Source organism: Apus apus, chromosome 2 (assembly GCF_020740795.1).
Source record: "Apus apus isolate bApuApu2 chromosome 2, bApuApu2.pri.cur, whole genome shotgun sequence".
Taxonomy (NCBI): Eukaryota; Metazoa; Chordata; class Aves; order Apodiformes; family Apodidae; genus Apus; species Apus apus.
In genome coordinates this window covers 119,363,134-119,379,890 of record NC_067283.1, presented here as the reverse complement: position 1 = coordinate 119,379,890, position 16,757 = coordinate 119,363,134, and the positions used below count along the sequence as shown (strand labels likewise).

Here is a 16,757-nt window from a genome sequence, read left to right as displayed (position 1 = left end):
GTCAAGGAAAGTTCTGCCCCTTTTCATCCAGTGTGGGATGAAACCTCAGGCCTGTTCTGTGTTGTCTAACATACCTGTATGCAGGAAGCCATTGTGGGCCAAAAGATATTACTGATGGTGCTTCAAATATGGAAGAGCCTTGCACTTGACATCAGTAAGGATGTCTGTGTTCATATACTTTCTAAGCATTTCACTAAGAGTTGAACTAGTATGTAAAATAGGTAACCTTTTCAGTAGACTTTTGGGAGTAGAGCTTATTTAAAATACTAGGTGGAGAACCTAAATTGTCGCTAATAAGCTCAGGGAGACAGAAAGTTGGAGTTTATTTTCTCAGATTTTGGAAATTACTCTGAGAATGCACCTGAAAATTCCCCATCCAGAGGTGGTAGCTAAACTAGATTCAGACTCCAGAGTTGTATATTGGGTGATTAAGGAGTTAAATCTTTTTACAGTCCAATCTGAAGGTCTGCAGTCAGTTTAGTCTCAGGTTGCACTGCAGTCTTCCTGCTTTCAATTCCCCTTCCCTGTACCCAAATTAGTAGCTGTGCAGGTGTTGGGTGAACCACACCAGGGAACTGATAAACCAAAAATGGACTCTGTTCTTTTTGCCCCAGAGTAGCTCAGTGTCCAGCTTAACAGAAAGTCGTTTGGGTAGGAGGGAAGAGGTGATAGTGAGTGGCTGGGCATCAGGGGAGGGTGAAGTTGAATTTAGAGTTTTAGGTTTGATCATGTTGTTCTGGGGCATTGGTATGAGCATAGAATGTGAATGGTTGGATGTGCTGATGTAATGGCTGGATATTTCAGGACTTGAGTAAAGGCAGCAAAATTTACTAGCAGTAAAAGGCATGTGTTAAAGTTATTTCTAATTACAGAGTGCATAAAGAGGTAAGATTTCAAAATTGCTGTTTCTTTAAACTGGAAACCCTTTTACTGATCACCTGTACAAAAAAAAAAAAAGTAGCTCATTTTCAGCTGGGCCTTTCTGAATCACTTCCAACATGTAAAAAGTGTTTCTGTGCTAATTCTTATGTTGAATTCTTCATTGTAGAGAACTTGAGCTGTGAAGTTCTGATTTACTCCAAGTGATTATTTCCTGATGAAGATCACAAGCTGGTAATCTGTGTGACAGCCTGCAGCAATGTTTTTTCCTAACTGCATCCTACAGACTAGCTCTGCATGGAAGGGTTTTGAGCTGTTCTTTGAAGTGGAAATCATAACTCTATTAAGTATCTGTAAACACACTGTAAATGAAGTATGGAGATAAGCATCTGGGTTTGAACAGTATGTAGCATGTGTGGTTCATCTTTGTTAGAACTTTTACAATGAAACAAATTTTAGTCTCTCCTTCATATTCAGTTGCACAATTACCATGCATGTACTTACCCAGTATAACAAATGCTACCAAACTGTTTGTTTGAAGACTTACTTTATAGAATATTTAATAGCTGAGTAGTGGTTTTCTTGTTTTACAATTTTATTTCCTGAGGTTATGCTAAATGTTAATAGGTAATTAATGACTAATGTAACATATATCACTTTCTTGATTTTTACTGTAACATTTTTAAGATGATATTTTAGTATTATTAAAGAAAGCTTAGATAGCAATTTGTAACTGTGGAACTATTTAATTCCATACTAACTGGAGGACACAGCCATAGCTTTAGTAGGAAGAAAGTTGTGAAAACAGCAATACTTTTGCAACTGTCATCTCCTAACAGCATATTTAAAAAATAAAAAAAATTAAACATCCAAGAATATGTAATGACTGCAGATATGAGACACATGCAAACCCTTTTGAACTCTGTACGAGTTGCAGGTGCATAGTATCTCCGTGAACTAGCCACTAATTAAATGGACTCAGTATCAGATTTAAAATTTATTTAAGTTTTAGGCATTAAATACAGGATTTTAAAAAGTTTTTTTGGTTGTGGTGTTTTGTTTTGTTTTGTTTTCCCCAAGAGCAGAAATATGTAATTAGCAGAGTTGCAGGTACTTTCATGGCAACTGAAGTTTTGTCTGCTTCTATTTGAAACTCCTTCAAAACATGAGAAAAATTGGAAGAACTGAAACTACATCATCTGTTTTCATTGTGGCTTAATTTTGACTTGTTACTAAAACAAATGGATGTGACCCACATTGCAGGATAGGAAAATGGAACAAAGAAAAAATACCCTAAAATTAATGACAGCTTGCTATATGCAGAGGTGAGGATTTTCAATGTTATGTAATAGAAACTTTTAAAAAGGTCACCACCAGCACAATTTGCCTGTTGCGGGCTTGAATATTTCTTGTATTTCCTCTCCACGTTTACCTTCCCTGAACTTTGCCCTGGCCTAAATACAACAAAGTATTTAATTAACCTAGTAATTATGTAGGACTATTTGCTACATTATATCATTCAACTACAAGAGAGATACACAGTATAATTCTAAATCTTCCTATTGCCAAGTGTGGGAGAGAACTGGTTAAACAAAATATCAACTATTAAAACTCCTTGTCATCTGCACAGTTAAAAGTTAATGTTGTATCCTCAGCAGTGTTACAGCTGATACAGATATGTTGATCCTGTAGAAGGAGACAAACTCAAATTTCTTTTTAAGCTTGTAGTCTTAACCTTGAATTTCTTGGCTTGATGTTAAAGATGTTGAAGTTGGAATTTTGGAGAGTGGCTTAAAGAAGGGGAGAGAGTAGAAAGTGTACAAAAACTATGCTTGAGTTCAGTAGGTCTCCAAGAGGCAACGTCAACATTCAATTTTGACATTCATTTTTTTTCATATTTATAAACATAAAACAAAGACTTGTGGAAATGACTGAAGTGTTTGTGAAAAATATAAAAATGTAGGAAGGTTTACTCTTCTGTACAAATGTATTTAGATTAGGAAAATAGATTGCACAAAATGTTTTTTGTTCTGTCTTTACAGGACTTTTGTATTTTCTGAAAAGCTGACTAAGCCTATTATTGCACTATCTTTAGGTTTTTGGGGAAAACATTTTTAAAAAAAAAAAAATAGAAGAATCATTTAAATGGAAAGCAATCAGGATTTGTTCACTGTCTACAGTCAGAATAAATGTAACTGCATCAGAATAATAATAATAATAATAATAAAAAAAAACTGGGAATGAAGCTTGACATCAGCCAGATTATTATCTTATTCTTGTTTTGTGTTTGATTTTTTTTTTTTCCCCTAAAGAATACTTAGTTCTCACTTAGTAACAAATCACCTTAGTTTGCAACTAAAAAACTTCTAAATACTGTGGTTCTTCTTATGAACAAGAAAATTATGTCTAGGCTTGAAAGTACTTTGAACTGTTACAGCTTCTCTACAGAAATGGATTGACTTTTTAAAAGTGTTGACCATCTCTCCTTATACTGTTTATAAAAAAGGAAAAACCTACATATATCTGTTTTGATTGCTGCATATTTTCAGATCTGTTCTGTGTAGAACAGGGCTGGAAAGGGTGGTTTCTTCTGGGTAATACTTTGGTAATTGCAGCTCTCCCCCAGCATAGAGGAGAAAACGATTTAATCCCATTTTCTTCTTGAAGAATAATTTTGTTGATTTTTCAGTGCTGCTATGCACGGCATGTACTTGAAGAAAGTATTTTAAGTTCTTGTTGAAACTGTTGCAATCCATTGTGAAACAGAGATTCAGCTTGCTGAGATTGAGTATGACAATAGGCCATTTATGTCCCGATTTACTTAGAAAAGAGGGGAAAAATTTGGCTTTAGTGTCTTCTGCAGATTTCTGCTCTTAGAAATTGCTGTTGTGGCCTGTAAATATTTGATTCTGCACAAATAAATGACTTCATCATGATGGACTAAAATGGTTTTGTTCTCATACCCTTGGGTATACTTAAATGTGTTTTAGACCTTCAAAAAAATTCAAAGGAGGGAAATCAATCTCTGATCTTTCTCATCCTGGTTAAGTGCTGAATACAGGAGGTGGTTCAGTGGAATCTCTTCTGCTGCTTAAGGAAGGACCTCCATTTCACTAGGCAGGTTCACCATGACACTTAAGAGCCTAGAGTTTTTTTATGTATTTTGTGATGATGCTTTTTTATTTTTTTCCTCTCCAGTTGGCCACCCTCAGCATATCCATGATCAGCCTGCTTAGTTGTCAATTCCTGAATTTATGGCTTTGCTCGTTTTCAGTATTTGTGTTGGTTTTGATTGTTACTGTAGTAGGATACTTTACTGTCAGAAATCTTGTAGGGATCAACAATTAATGACCTTCAGGTTTATTTAATGATTGAGTCTATGTGAAACAATAAGAAGTTCCTCAAACACAAGAATAAAAATCTGAAGTAGCAGCTGGAGAGCTAAAATTGTCTTTCATTTGGGTAATTTATTATTGCAACTTTAAATTCTGGTATTTGTTTTCTTTGAACTTAACATCTCTCTCATTTCCATCCATTTCCCTGTTCCTAACTAGTAAGTTTCTGATTTACTTTTATTAATATCCTTTGTTAATGTGCACAGGTATCTTTCTAACCATTTAGACTATACCATATATAAAGTGCAGAACAGAGATCCAGTTTTCAATGAGAATAATAACAAAAAAGCAGCTTTTCCCCCTATTTTCCATTAAGTTTGCAGCACTGAAGAAGAGTTCTTGGATACCAAAAGGCAGAATCAATTGTATATCACAAAGAATATATCTTGAATATATTTAAAGTAAACCTTTACCTTAAACTTTAGACCTTATCTATAAAGATCCTGTTGTCTTCATTGTTTGTAAAAAAAAAAAAAAAAACTCCAGAAAAATCTGAGCATAGATATTTGTGAAGATTAAAAATTGGAGTATTTTATAAGTGATACCATAAGTATTTTAGTAAAAAAACTCCATTCTATCTGTAAACAGAAAGCAGTAGCCCTGTTTCCCTTACAAAATTAAATGGAGTTTGTAAAAGCACATCAAAAGCTCAGGTTTGTCCATTAAAAGGGTGTTATTCCACCCTTGGTACACTGAATGAAAAATAAAGATGGAAATCAGTTTTACCTCTGGATGACACTTGCAATCATGATGGCACATGGACTTCTCAAAATGGAACTGTTCAACACAGATGATTATTGAGTCTAGATTCTAAATAGGTATCAAAAAATATGTGTATATATATACACACACACTGCATATATGACCTGTCTTACAGTAGTGAGAGGGGAAGAGAAGTAGCTTTTATTTTAATAGGCATGGGGAAAATAGTATCAACAGAGAATCCTGGAAACTTTCGTTTAATAGATATTTCACTCAAAATAGCTGTTACTGGTCTCACTCGTAAAAACTGTTGTGTAAAAATTGTTTATAAAAATTAACGGCCATTTAATGACTGAGAGTGGCTTTCAACAATTGTTTTATCCATAATCATATTGGAAAAGATAATTTGGCAAAAATATCAAGCAGTATCAGTCTTTCCCTGCTGCTGGGCTCAACTGGTGGTAGGATGGTTATATGTAATGATTTTTAGATTTTTACTTCTTTCCTGTATCGGTTTCTGTCATTCTGCTTTTTGGTTTTAAAATGAACTGGTTCTAAAGATCCCCTATGTTCTAGCTGATTGATATTTTTTTACTTCTTTTGGATAATTCTGTGGGGTTAGAGTTTTGTTGTTTTTCCTTTTACTGTGTTTTTATAATTTCTAGTAACTGTAGTAACTGCTGGTGTGCACCCTTCTCTTCATGTAATAATCTGTAATGACTTCCATATTGCTTCCAAATACACCTTTGTGGGAAATAATTATGCATGTTACAATAGCTTAGGTTGATGCTTTGAAGCCTGCCTCTATCTTTGTGTTCATGGTTGATAATTTTTTTTTTTGCTCTAAGCTTATTTTTTTGCACTTTGGGAGTGACCTACAGGTAGAATTATGTCTGATTTTTTGATTGCACTCTTCTGAAATTAAGTAAAAAAGCATGGAATGCACAGTTGCATTAAAGTTAACTTGAATTTGAAATGTTTTGAATTTGAAACAGTTATACAAGTGAGGTGAAGAGGAATAATTTTGAGTGTTAGTGAAGCAATTTGAGTTGCTTCAAAGAACCAATGGACAGACCCATAGTCACAGCATTTGAACACGGTAGAATGAGACCTCACAAGAAGTTTGCTCAGTTGACTTAGCTATCCCAATCTTAAATTGTATTTTAAATATTTATCTATTGAATTCAGCCTTTTTCTTTAACAAAACTAATGAAAAGTATGGGGGTTTTTTGTATTTTGAACTCTAGCATTCAGTGTAACCTGCATTTTTCAAGGTGTGCCTTCCTGTATATTGTTTGTGGCGTGTATGATCAATTTTGTGGCCCTTTGGTTCATCTTTTACTCCATCTTGCTTTGGATTAGTCTGAAGGGTTTCTTCATGTTAGCCGTAGCCTCCCCTTTCAGGAAGGACAATGTTTGTCATTTATTGGGAATCCATGCTCTTGCAATCAATTGATTTTTAAAGGACACAAGGTAAGGCCGTGGGTACTTGGTTAAAGGTCAAGATATATCTTTTATTTCATATTGGGAGTGTACATCTAAAATTAATTTCTTGAGTGTCTTCACTCACTTTGCTTTTATTTGTTGTGCTGTTGTCCCTGAATATACTTACCTAGGTTTGAGTGAAACGAAACAGAAAGGTATGCTGCAGCCACTTATGGACATTCAGCTAGGTAAGAGCTGTTTTGGACCAATCCTCCCAAAATTCATGCAATACAGACCTCAGTTCTCAGCATGAGTTGTATGCTCTATGAATTCACTTGCAGTAAGATGCAGTATCTGCAAATGCAGGTGCAGCCGAAGTGAAGATGCAACAAATGGCCTGATCCTAGTGCCTGTCAAAACATAGGGTTTATATGCAGTAGACTACATGTAATTCAACATAGAATAATTTCCCTTAATAAGCTGTTGATTTCTCTGTTTATTTTGGTGACTTCCTTGCACTTTGTTTACATTTTCCTTCTGTTTTTCTTTAAATCACTTTTACATCACATAAGTTGCTGAAATGTTCTAGCCAGGAGGTTTTTTCTTAAAACTTCTGTTCTGTTTGAGGTATTCAAGTGGCTGTAAAAACATTTAAAAGATACACTAGTTATAGAATCAACTGCCTGTAATTTCTTTACATCCATTTGAAAAGTCTTAAACTCAATTGGGTGTTATTTCTCACTTTTTCTCACTTTAGCTATTGGGAGGTGCATTTGGGAATTAGTTGCAGGATGTTAAAACCACAGGAGGGGTATGTTGTTTTTCAGAGTAGCTGTAGAATTCTATTCTTTGCTTCATCCACCTGATGTCTTTTTTATTTAAAGAAGCATGGGGGAGGAAGGGCAAAGTGCTGCATCCTAAAGTTTTAATTCAGATTTGCTGTTAATGAGGCATTAGTTTGTTTCTGTCTTCCTGCCACCCGAAAGAAGTTAGCTTTTGTTTGAAATGCAGTTGAAAAAGAATAGTTTGGTGATATTGAAGATGCAAATAAGGTAAACCGTATATTACTGGTCTTATCTCCTTCTTTTCTGGTCCTTAAGAAGAGAGTATTTTGATCATAAATAATTTGTGTTAGCTTTAAATTGTACAGGTAGTGCGCTTATTGTCAGAATTTACTGAGAGGGAGGGTGAATGAGATGAGTTAGTGTTAGTCCTTTCTGGAAAGGGAGGGCAACAAAACAAAATCAACACCTCTGCTACTTTTAAAAAATACACAATAGAAATTTTGCCTGGTTTGCCTTTATGGCATTTGGTATATTACATTTTAGGGAAACAGGTTTGGCTTTGGCAAAACTACTAGCAACCCTTCTTTGGGTCTGCTAGAAGCAAATATGAGGTGTACCAGGGGAACAGTTATGATCTGAAAATTCTATGTCAGGAACGTGTGTGGTTGATTTTAAGTAACTCTTTCAGAAGACTCAAGACTGGATTTTAGAAATTAGCTCTCTTTTATTCTTAAACTAGCTAGCAAGTTTCAAGTGAGCAGTCTCTACAAGATACTCGGGAAGCCTGGTCGAGGAGTGCCAACATGGAGAAAGTTTATTGGGCAAGAGCCAACTTAACAAATGCAAGCAGGCAAGCTTGTGTCCAGATTTGTGTTTCAGTTTATGCTGAATGGATATAATGTCCTTAGAGCTCAGGCACTGAGGCATACATTGCAGGAAAAATACTGCTGTACAATGTGCACTGGTCAATTTGCTGCTGTGTTTGATGTCGGAGGATTAAGGGGAGGGGAAAAGATCAACTACCCAGGATGCTCTGTTAGGAGGAGTAAGTGAATTTGATTGTCGTCAGAGCTAGATTGCCATATGAGTTCTGAAAAGCGTTTGGCTCCCAAGGATAACTGCTCTAAAAATAGATTTGGAGGAGAGGTTTCACTTGGGTCCAGTTTCGGGTTCCAGCTGAGCTGGCTTTAGGAAACCTTTTTGCTCCTGTTGCAAGACTACAGTGAAGAGAAATAATTTCTTACTCTGCCTTCAGCATTAAATTTTTGGAGATATCAACACTCTTGCTCTCTGTGGAAATTGAGCACTAATGTTATGGCTGACGACACAGGTACAGTCCTAACCTCTTTATGAACAAATAGAAAATTTGTAGTTGCAAGTACCAGCTCTGTCTGATTTTGTACTCAGAAGAATAACTGGCTTACTTTGATATGTTGTTGTTTTCTATCGAGTTTGCTGTTCTACTGTGTTACAGGCTGCCTCTGTTCTCTGTATGACTAAATGCTCTCTGGAGTAGAGTATTTTGTAAATTTATTGCAGTGGTTAATTTTAGCTTAATTTTTGCTTGAGGAGAGCACACATTAACATAAGAGATGTTTTCACTTCAAATAGCTGGTTTGAAAATTAGTTTTGGTCTATGTGAAATTACTAGGTGTCTAATGTAAGCAAAAGTAAGAGGAAAAATATTTTTGCATGTTTTTATCTAGATGTGATTCTTAATGCCTGGGGCGGGAAGTATAGGACTTAAAAAGATTTGTCATTGAGGAAGAGAGCAGACTTTTTCTGATCTCTCCATAAAGACATCTGGTGGTGTAAGCACAGGCTTACCAGATATGGCAAGTGACCTACTTCTGACATGGCTGGCAGCGTGTGCAGGGAATGGGCTTGAATTGAGAATTAACTCTCTGGAATGAGCTTTGAGCATGCATCAGTTGTTGCAGTGTTTTGTTCTGACCCTTGTGCAGACCATGGGTAAATTTTGTTACATAACTTCTGTTTATATTGAAGTGTTGCCTGATCAGGCTGCCGTGGTTAAATTCTTAGCAGAATTTTTCAAGGGTTTTGGAAACAATTTTCCTATAAGATAGGAAGCCACAGCATAAAATATATATTTCTGACTGTAATGAGTGATATGATTAATATTTTTAAAGCAGAGTCTGTTTTTGAGGGATTTGTGTGCAAATGTCTTTTAGACTGGAAAAAAGCAACATGAACAGTATGCTCGATTACATTGTTTGTTCTAATAAACAAAGCCCTCTTCAAAGGCAGTAAAGGGTAAAAAACAGTAAGGAAAATGTATAATTGTGAGATACAGTAAGATTCTCTTTCATGTTTACCTCTTCTAATACTTGGTTTTCTCTAGGTCATATTTGTAACCTAGAATAATTTACAATGTTTTTAGCCTTAAGGATTCATTTTAAATACATAAAAGCTTCTGTTCAGTATATTGAAAGACAGGAGGACTGAAATTGTGCTGTTACATAATATAGTTATTTTATTTCTAAATATTAAAATTTTGAACTCAAGAGTATGTTAAAGAGTTTTCATATACAGTTGATCATATTTCTGAACGTACTGGCACATCTTGCTTGTGTTCTTGTGTTTGCCTCTATTTTTAGGGTATCTGTACATCTTGCCCACAAGAGAATAAAATAAAATACATAAAGCGTTGAGCTGAGTAAAAGCTGACATAAGTTGTTTGTTTGGTTTGTTGTTTTTTTTTATTGGTGTATGACACAAGAAACGTAATAAAAGGTGTAGTTTATTACTGCTATGAACCTGATGGCAAGCAGGGTCTGAAAGTACTTCGATATAATAACTATTACAGAAATAAGTTAGTCAGTTACTAATCTCTCATTACTTGTCTTTCAGAGATACTCCATTTTTTTCTAAAAAACAGTCATATTGATATTTAGCTTTGAGGGATTTTTTTACTTTTTCTGTGATCAGTGTTGATAAATACTTCAAACATTGCTTGCATTTAGTATTATAATATTAACTCTCTACCTTGTTATATTACCACAATATTAATGAAACTGTTCCTTGAGTGTTTCAAAATATGTAAGAAATAGTTCAATAACTAGGACTGATTGTGGCTGAACAGGCAAAGTCTGGTACTTAAAAGGGAATGAAGTGGAATAAGCTGGTAGACATGAAATCACAACCAAGTGCCAGCCTTACAGCAGTAGTATCAGGAGGCAGAAGAGCAGACTTTGAGACCCAGAGAAAGGCCACAGGCATCTTTTTGGACACACATTTATTTACTTCTTGTACCCCTAAATGGTGCAAGAGCAATAGACCAAGCAATTTGTCTTTTCTAGTGATGATGCCCATTTGAAACCTCCTACCTATATACTAAGTTGAGGTTTTTCTTTTCCCAGTTGTTTGTTGATAATTTCAGTATTTGTTATATATCACTTTCCATATGTGTGGTTATAATAAATTAAGGTGAGATTTTTGTTAAGTGTCTGTCACTTTTTTTTTTTTACTGGTATGTTTCATGGAACTGGAAGTCTAAAGGTATTTAGCATGCAGTGAATCTGCTTGATTCTAAGGAACAGGGAAGATAATTTTAATTGGTAGAGTGGCTGAACTTGGAGTCTTACCCTTAATATGGTTTAGATTTTTGAGCCTTCTTAGGCTTTTTGAATTTTCATGGTGATTTTGTGAGCTAATTCAATTAGCTTTGAAATTTACTTCAGAAGAAATGTTTTTCTTCCAAACTGTTTCTGCTGGTCATATTGCCCTCTGGTGGCTTGAGAACTGTTAGCACAAATGTAAAAGCATCTCGAAAATGTTAAGCTCCGTATAAATGTATACTAGAGGAGAAAAAGGGGGAATTTCCAAGTAAGTTGTTAGGACAAATTACATGTGGGTTTTTGGTGTTTTCTTGTTTATAGGGCTTTTACTTAGATAATCATCAAGCTTCCTACTGTAATTCACAGCGATATGAAAAGCCAGTAACAGTGGTGAAGCTTAAAAAACAAAAGTTTACTCAAATGTCTTTTATTCTGTGTGGACATAAGAAACAAAGTTTATAATTATGTCCTCAATCATAGTTTTTTAGCGTTTATACAAATCCATTTTCTCTACTTGTTTGCTTTATTTTAACAGAGACTAAGCATGGAGGAAGCAAGAATGGAAAGAAAGAAGGCCTCTCTGGAAGCTCTTTTTTCACCTGGTTTATGGTAATTGCGTTGCTGGGAGTATGGACATCAGTAGCAGTTGTTTGGTTTGAACTTGTAGATTATGAAGAAGTTCTAGGTAAGAATTTTAAATCCTAAGATACTTCTAATTGTTATTATGATATGCATTAAATAGAGGCCATTTTAAGTTTCTAGATAGCTGAATTGACAACTGGTGTTTGCAAATGACCTACATGATAAGAATAGGCAATTTAGTTCAGAAAGTCCATTTTAGTTCTGAACTCTCTTATGATGTTAAAATGGGATCCTCATAAGACTGGAAAAGGTTATTAACATACTGCATTTATTAAAGAATTAAAGAACTCTCTGAGGATAGATCTGGATCTCTTTGTAACATGTATACTGTAGTTCATTTGAAATATCAGCTAAGTATGCATTGTTTCAATTTAAGCTTTCAGAAACTTGCAGCAGTGGTGGAAAGTGGGCTGGTGGTCTGTGTTCCCTGTAGAGTCAGGACAACTGATCAGTCATCCTCTCTTGAATGAGCTGTTGAATGACCTCAGTTTTAAGCCTATAAGGGAGACAAATGTATCTCAATGTGACAATGTTAAGATAGTATTTTTAATATAATATCTAATGGTGAAAATTAATGTCTCGATTTTCAAGATTCATGTCCGTAGGTCAGTGATGTTGTAGAATTCAAACTGCACTTTTGAAACTGCTCGTTTTACAAACTTTACACCTTCCCAAGTCTGTTGGTACATGCTTTTTTGAACTGCACTGGTTTTAAGAGAAGCTTCTAGTTTGAAACCTAATTGAGTCTAGTGATGCAAATAATGGTTTCTATATTTTTACCATGCACGCAGCCAAAGCAAAGGATTTCCGTTATAACTTGTCAGAGGTCCTACAAGGTAGGATATTGGAGAAATAAGCTTGCTTTTCAATCTCTTCACTGAAAACTTTCTTTTACTTTTTATTAATTTTTTTAGAGAATTACTATTTCTACAATGACATGAAAGTCATTTCTCATCTGTCTCATTCTGCTTGGTTTTGAAGATGATACAATTCTTATTGCTAGAGAATTACATTTATTCCACCAGTCTGTTTTGTTTAACCTTAAATCAATAATGATCTTTTCTAACTGATTTCTTCCATACCATGGCCATGGCTTTATTTTTGTCTATTCTAGATTCAAGTCTGAACTTTTTCATCCATGAGACTGTTTTCAAATTTTCTAAATGCCATATTAAGAACTATATTTCATTTATTTTAATGGCAATTAAGTTCTGCCTCCATTTAGAGAGTGAGAAGTGTAATAATAAACAGGCAAACTGTAAGGATTTAGAGTTCTTCTGAGAACAGTGTGCAGTTTCAATCCTGTTATGTATGAATTTTTTTGAACCTAATTAGGTAGCTCTCTAGTTACTTGGTGATCCCAGGACACTTATAATTCTGGATACCATGATTCTATACTAAAAATATTTTTTTAGTAGAAACTGGGTTCTCCTTTTGCATATATTTAAGGATAGTAGAGCTGCAGCTTTAAAAATAGAAGTATTAGTCACCTATAAAAGAATTAACAACTTTTTTGTCTGCGGTGAATGTTGTTGATAAAGTTATGAATGTTTTTTCCTTTGTCCAGGAAGTAGGTTGCTTACCTTCTGTTAACTTGGCATAAAAATTACATAACTATCTTTTTTCTGAGAATTTGGAATGTCAGAAAGCATATAATAAAAAAACGTGATTATTTGGTTAATCTTTGTTTTATTATTTCTTTTCCCTCAACCATGTTGAAAGTTCCTTATGAACTTAAATTTTATACTGAGCAAAGTATGTTCATATAAAGGGCATCATTTATTTAGAGATCTGTTATCTGTGAGCACCAAAATAAATGTACGGGGAAAAAGACTAACTCGTCTGCGACATGCAGAAAGGAATCTAAAATATTTGTACTGTTTTTTCAGGAAATTTAAAATGTGGTTAAGAAGAGGAGAGATAAATAATTAAAAAATATTATGATAACCTAGCATTGTAGTCAACCATTGCACATTGAAAACACTGTGCTGTAAAAAAAACCTGCTGAATCCCTAATTCTCTTTTCTTCCTCCCTTTGTATTTCTAGGCAAGCTTGGGATGTATGATGCTGATGGAGATGGAGATTTTGATGTGGAAGATGCTAAAGTGTTGCTAGGCAAGTACAAACAAAGGTGGAATAATCTATGTAATTCACTTGTCATTATTAATATTCTTTTTTCTTTCATGTCAAAACAATATTTGTTTTTCGTAATTGGTGAACTTAAACTGATTGAATTGTGGTGGTTTTTTTTCCTAATGCCAGTTGTAGCATTGTATGTGCAACTTGTAGCAAGTTGTGTTCTTTTTCTCGTAATACAGCAGCACAAGTGGAAAGCATTTAGTTACTTACAGTATGATTTTGAAGTTAGGTAGTTGATGTTGCTGTATTGGCTGTTGCAAGGTGGTTGTGATTATAAATAATTGTATCAGATGCAGGGCTTAAGAGGCTTCAAGAGTTGAAACGTTATCTTAACATGTTAAGCCAGGTCCATTTTAAAATGAGTTCTAGGAGGCCTTTGTACTTCTCTTGACTGTTTAGCATATTTTTATACTGTCTTTCCTCTGTTCTTAATTCTCCTCAAATCTGTTCATTTTCTTTGCCCTTCAGCCCTACATGACATGGATTTTTCTTCTTTGACATAGAAACACTGGGTTTAGGCTTCTGTTCCTTGTGGTATAGAAGTGTCTTTGTGCTCACTCTGTATCTTCAAAGAGAAATTTCAGACACTAGATGTGTTTCTTGATATTTCCCTCCTACCCACCCACATCCTGTAGCAGTTAAAGCAATACCATCTTCAGCTTCACAGTCAAGCACTGAATAGGTACTTCTTGCTAATGTTAGAAAGTTTGCTTTTCTTCAGTTGATTTGTTCAAATGTAAACCTATTCTGAGCACAGAAATCTAACAAGTTAAACACCTTAACAAAAGAACAAAAAGCTAGCATAATAGCTTGAGCAAAGGGCAAAGTGGAATGCCTCAAACTAGTCAAAGTTATCTATAGTGTATCAATAGTATATTAGGGTGTTATGGTTCGCTGTTTGAAGCTCATACTCCATAAGAATCAGTTTATCATCAGTTTATTTTTACCCACTTATGGCAGAAGTAAGCAAGTCTTTTGGGGGGATTAATTTGTTTAATCCCCTAATCGTTAAAGAAAACCTGTGCAATCAAAATTACTGAACCAGTTTGCAGTGGTGTGAATGAGAGAGATGCTAAAAAAAATTTCCGGTGCTCTGACTGACTTGAGAGCTACAAATTGGGCCTTAATTATAAATCGTGATTACTGTAAGACTTTGAATAGTTACAACCCTAATCTTTCTATTGTTTAGTGTATTGTGTGTAGAAACTGGATATCAATCTCCTGTGGGTCATATTAGTTGGATTCACATTGTCAACGTGGTAGCCAGAAACATGCTGCTGCTTTGTTACATCTCTGGTTTATGCAACTTGATATAGCTGGGAATTCTGCCAGTACCTGATGGTGTTTGACAGTGTTTCTATTATAAGCCTGTTTTATCATACATTTAAACCTTATACTTCAAATGTGACATTAAAAGGTCACAGATCAAAAATTTTTTAATTTATTTTTGACTACATGCTTAGAAATATGATTTAATCACATTTAAATTTTAAGAATATTTTCTGTGGTACCATGGAAGTGTTAAATTTTGAATAGTTACATGACATTGATATACAAGTATATTCTATTGACTACCATATCATATTATTAGCTGAAGTTACAAGTAAATGATTGTACTTCTTTGTATTTAACATTCATTATGAACTAAAGAATGAATACCACTATGCAGATTAAAATTATTTAATTGATGCAGAAACCTGAAGACTAGATTTTGTCTTGAAGTTTATGTTCCAGAATTAAGCCTTTCTAGTAAAGAAAACCACATAGTAAGCCTATATCCAACTTCATTAGGGTAACTTTCTAAATATTGAATACGTAGTTCCTTTTATTTGTGAGGATTTTGCTTGTACATACATGCTGTGTTTGAAGACATTACTTTCTGGGATTTTTCTCTGGGTCAGACTACCCTAACAGCTCTGCTAACTTAGTATTGACTTAAAAAGAAGATATCCCTGTTTGATGTTTAATGCTAGGAAGTCAAATGTTTTTTCTTTCCTGTTCTTTGGCTGTTACTAAGAAGAGAAGCTTTTTAATCTGTTCTTTTGAGAGCTGCTGTTTTCAGTAATTCTCTTCTCACTTTTATCCACTTCATTCTGCTTGATCTTTGAAGGAAATTATCCTGATCAGGAGCAATGTTATACCTCTGTACTTGATTTAGCTCAGCACAGAGAAACGGTAGCTTCAGTAGTATTAGACAGAAGGAAATATAGGTAATACCAATGTCTGTTGTAATAGAATTTTTGGAGATGAGCCATTTTTTTGTGCTTTTTAAAAAGCAACAATGTCCTGAGCAATTCTTCTTCGATGGCTGCAGTAGTTAGTACAGGTTTGGAACTGCAGCTACAGAAAGTCATCAATATATTGTACTTGTGCATTTAGTTCAGAGTAAGCCACTTATTCAGAAAATAGAAAACAAAAATCTAGTGTATCACCAAAAAAAGGGTAGTAAACAGTAGAATACAAACTTCTGTAAAACAATTATTTTCCCCCTGGTTCAACATTCAGAAAATCTGTGGTGAGATAATAGGAGTTAAGAGAATGCTTTAATATGGTTCAGCTGTTTAGGATAAGTTTCATACTATTCTCTATTTTTTCACGTTATTCTGTAGCACCTAAAAATATTAAAGGCTTGCATGTGCTCTTTCTCATAAAAGGTGTTTGCAGGAGAGGCAAGGCTCTGTTTTGTTAAATGAATGGAGCAAGCCCTCTGCCCTACTTGTTGAAACACTGTTGCATAGATAAAGACTTTGTCTCCCTCAATGACTGTTAGCCTCGCAATATTTAGACTTCTCTTGAAATAAGTAAGTTATTTCCTGTGGGTCACTGGTTTATCATGGGGTAGCTGCCTGATTGGGCAGTTCTGGTTTTTTTTTGTAACCCTTATATTCAAAGGCCATTATATTAATCTTCTGTAGTTTTTGTAAAGAATCATAAAGAAAGGGTTTGAGATTTTGTTGTTTGGTGGTTTTTATGGTACAGAATACAAGATGTATTATTCCAGTAGCTGTGGTTCCTTTTGGTGTCCCCATGTTTTCAAAGAAAATACACTGCAGTACTCCGTATTAGATTTTATAAGGTAATTGCCCAAGAGTCTTATTCTTCAGTTAGTGCAAGAACAGGGGGATCTGTATGATACTTCATGTGCATACAGAAATGCTATGGAAAGCCTGGGCTCTTTGTCAGTGATGCTTTTTTTGTTGTGGGTGTTTTT

At 34.7% G+C, this 16,757-nt stretch overlaps 1 protein-coding gene across 16 annotated transcripts in view; it reads left to right on the top strand.

Annotated features, from left to right (window-relative positions):
- Positions 1–16,757, top strand: part of ASPH (aspartate beta-hydroxylase) — a 106,985-nt gene that overhangs the window by 4,809 nt on the left and 85,419 nt on the right. For 11 of the 16 annotated variants that reach the window (XM_051609757.1, XM_051609751.1, XM_051609763.1 and 8 more), the window contains exons 2-4: positions 11,300–11,449; positions 12,198–12,242; positions 13,454–13,522. In XM_051609757.1, the coding sequence (XP_051465717.1) occupies positions 11,300–11,449; positions 12,198–12,242; positions 13,454–13,522 (264 nt within the window). Of the gene's footprint in view, positions 1–1,048; positions 1,114–8,252; positions 8,517–11,299; positions 11,450–12,197; positions 12,243–13,453; positions 13,523–16,757 lie in introns of those variants that run through there. The other 5 variants (XM_051609759.1, XM_051609752.1, XM_051609761.1 and 2 more) reach the window with 4 other exon arrangements.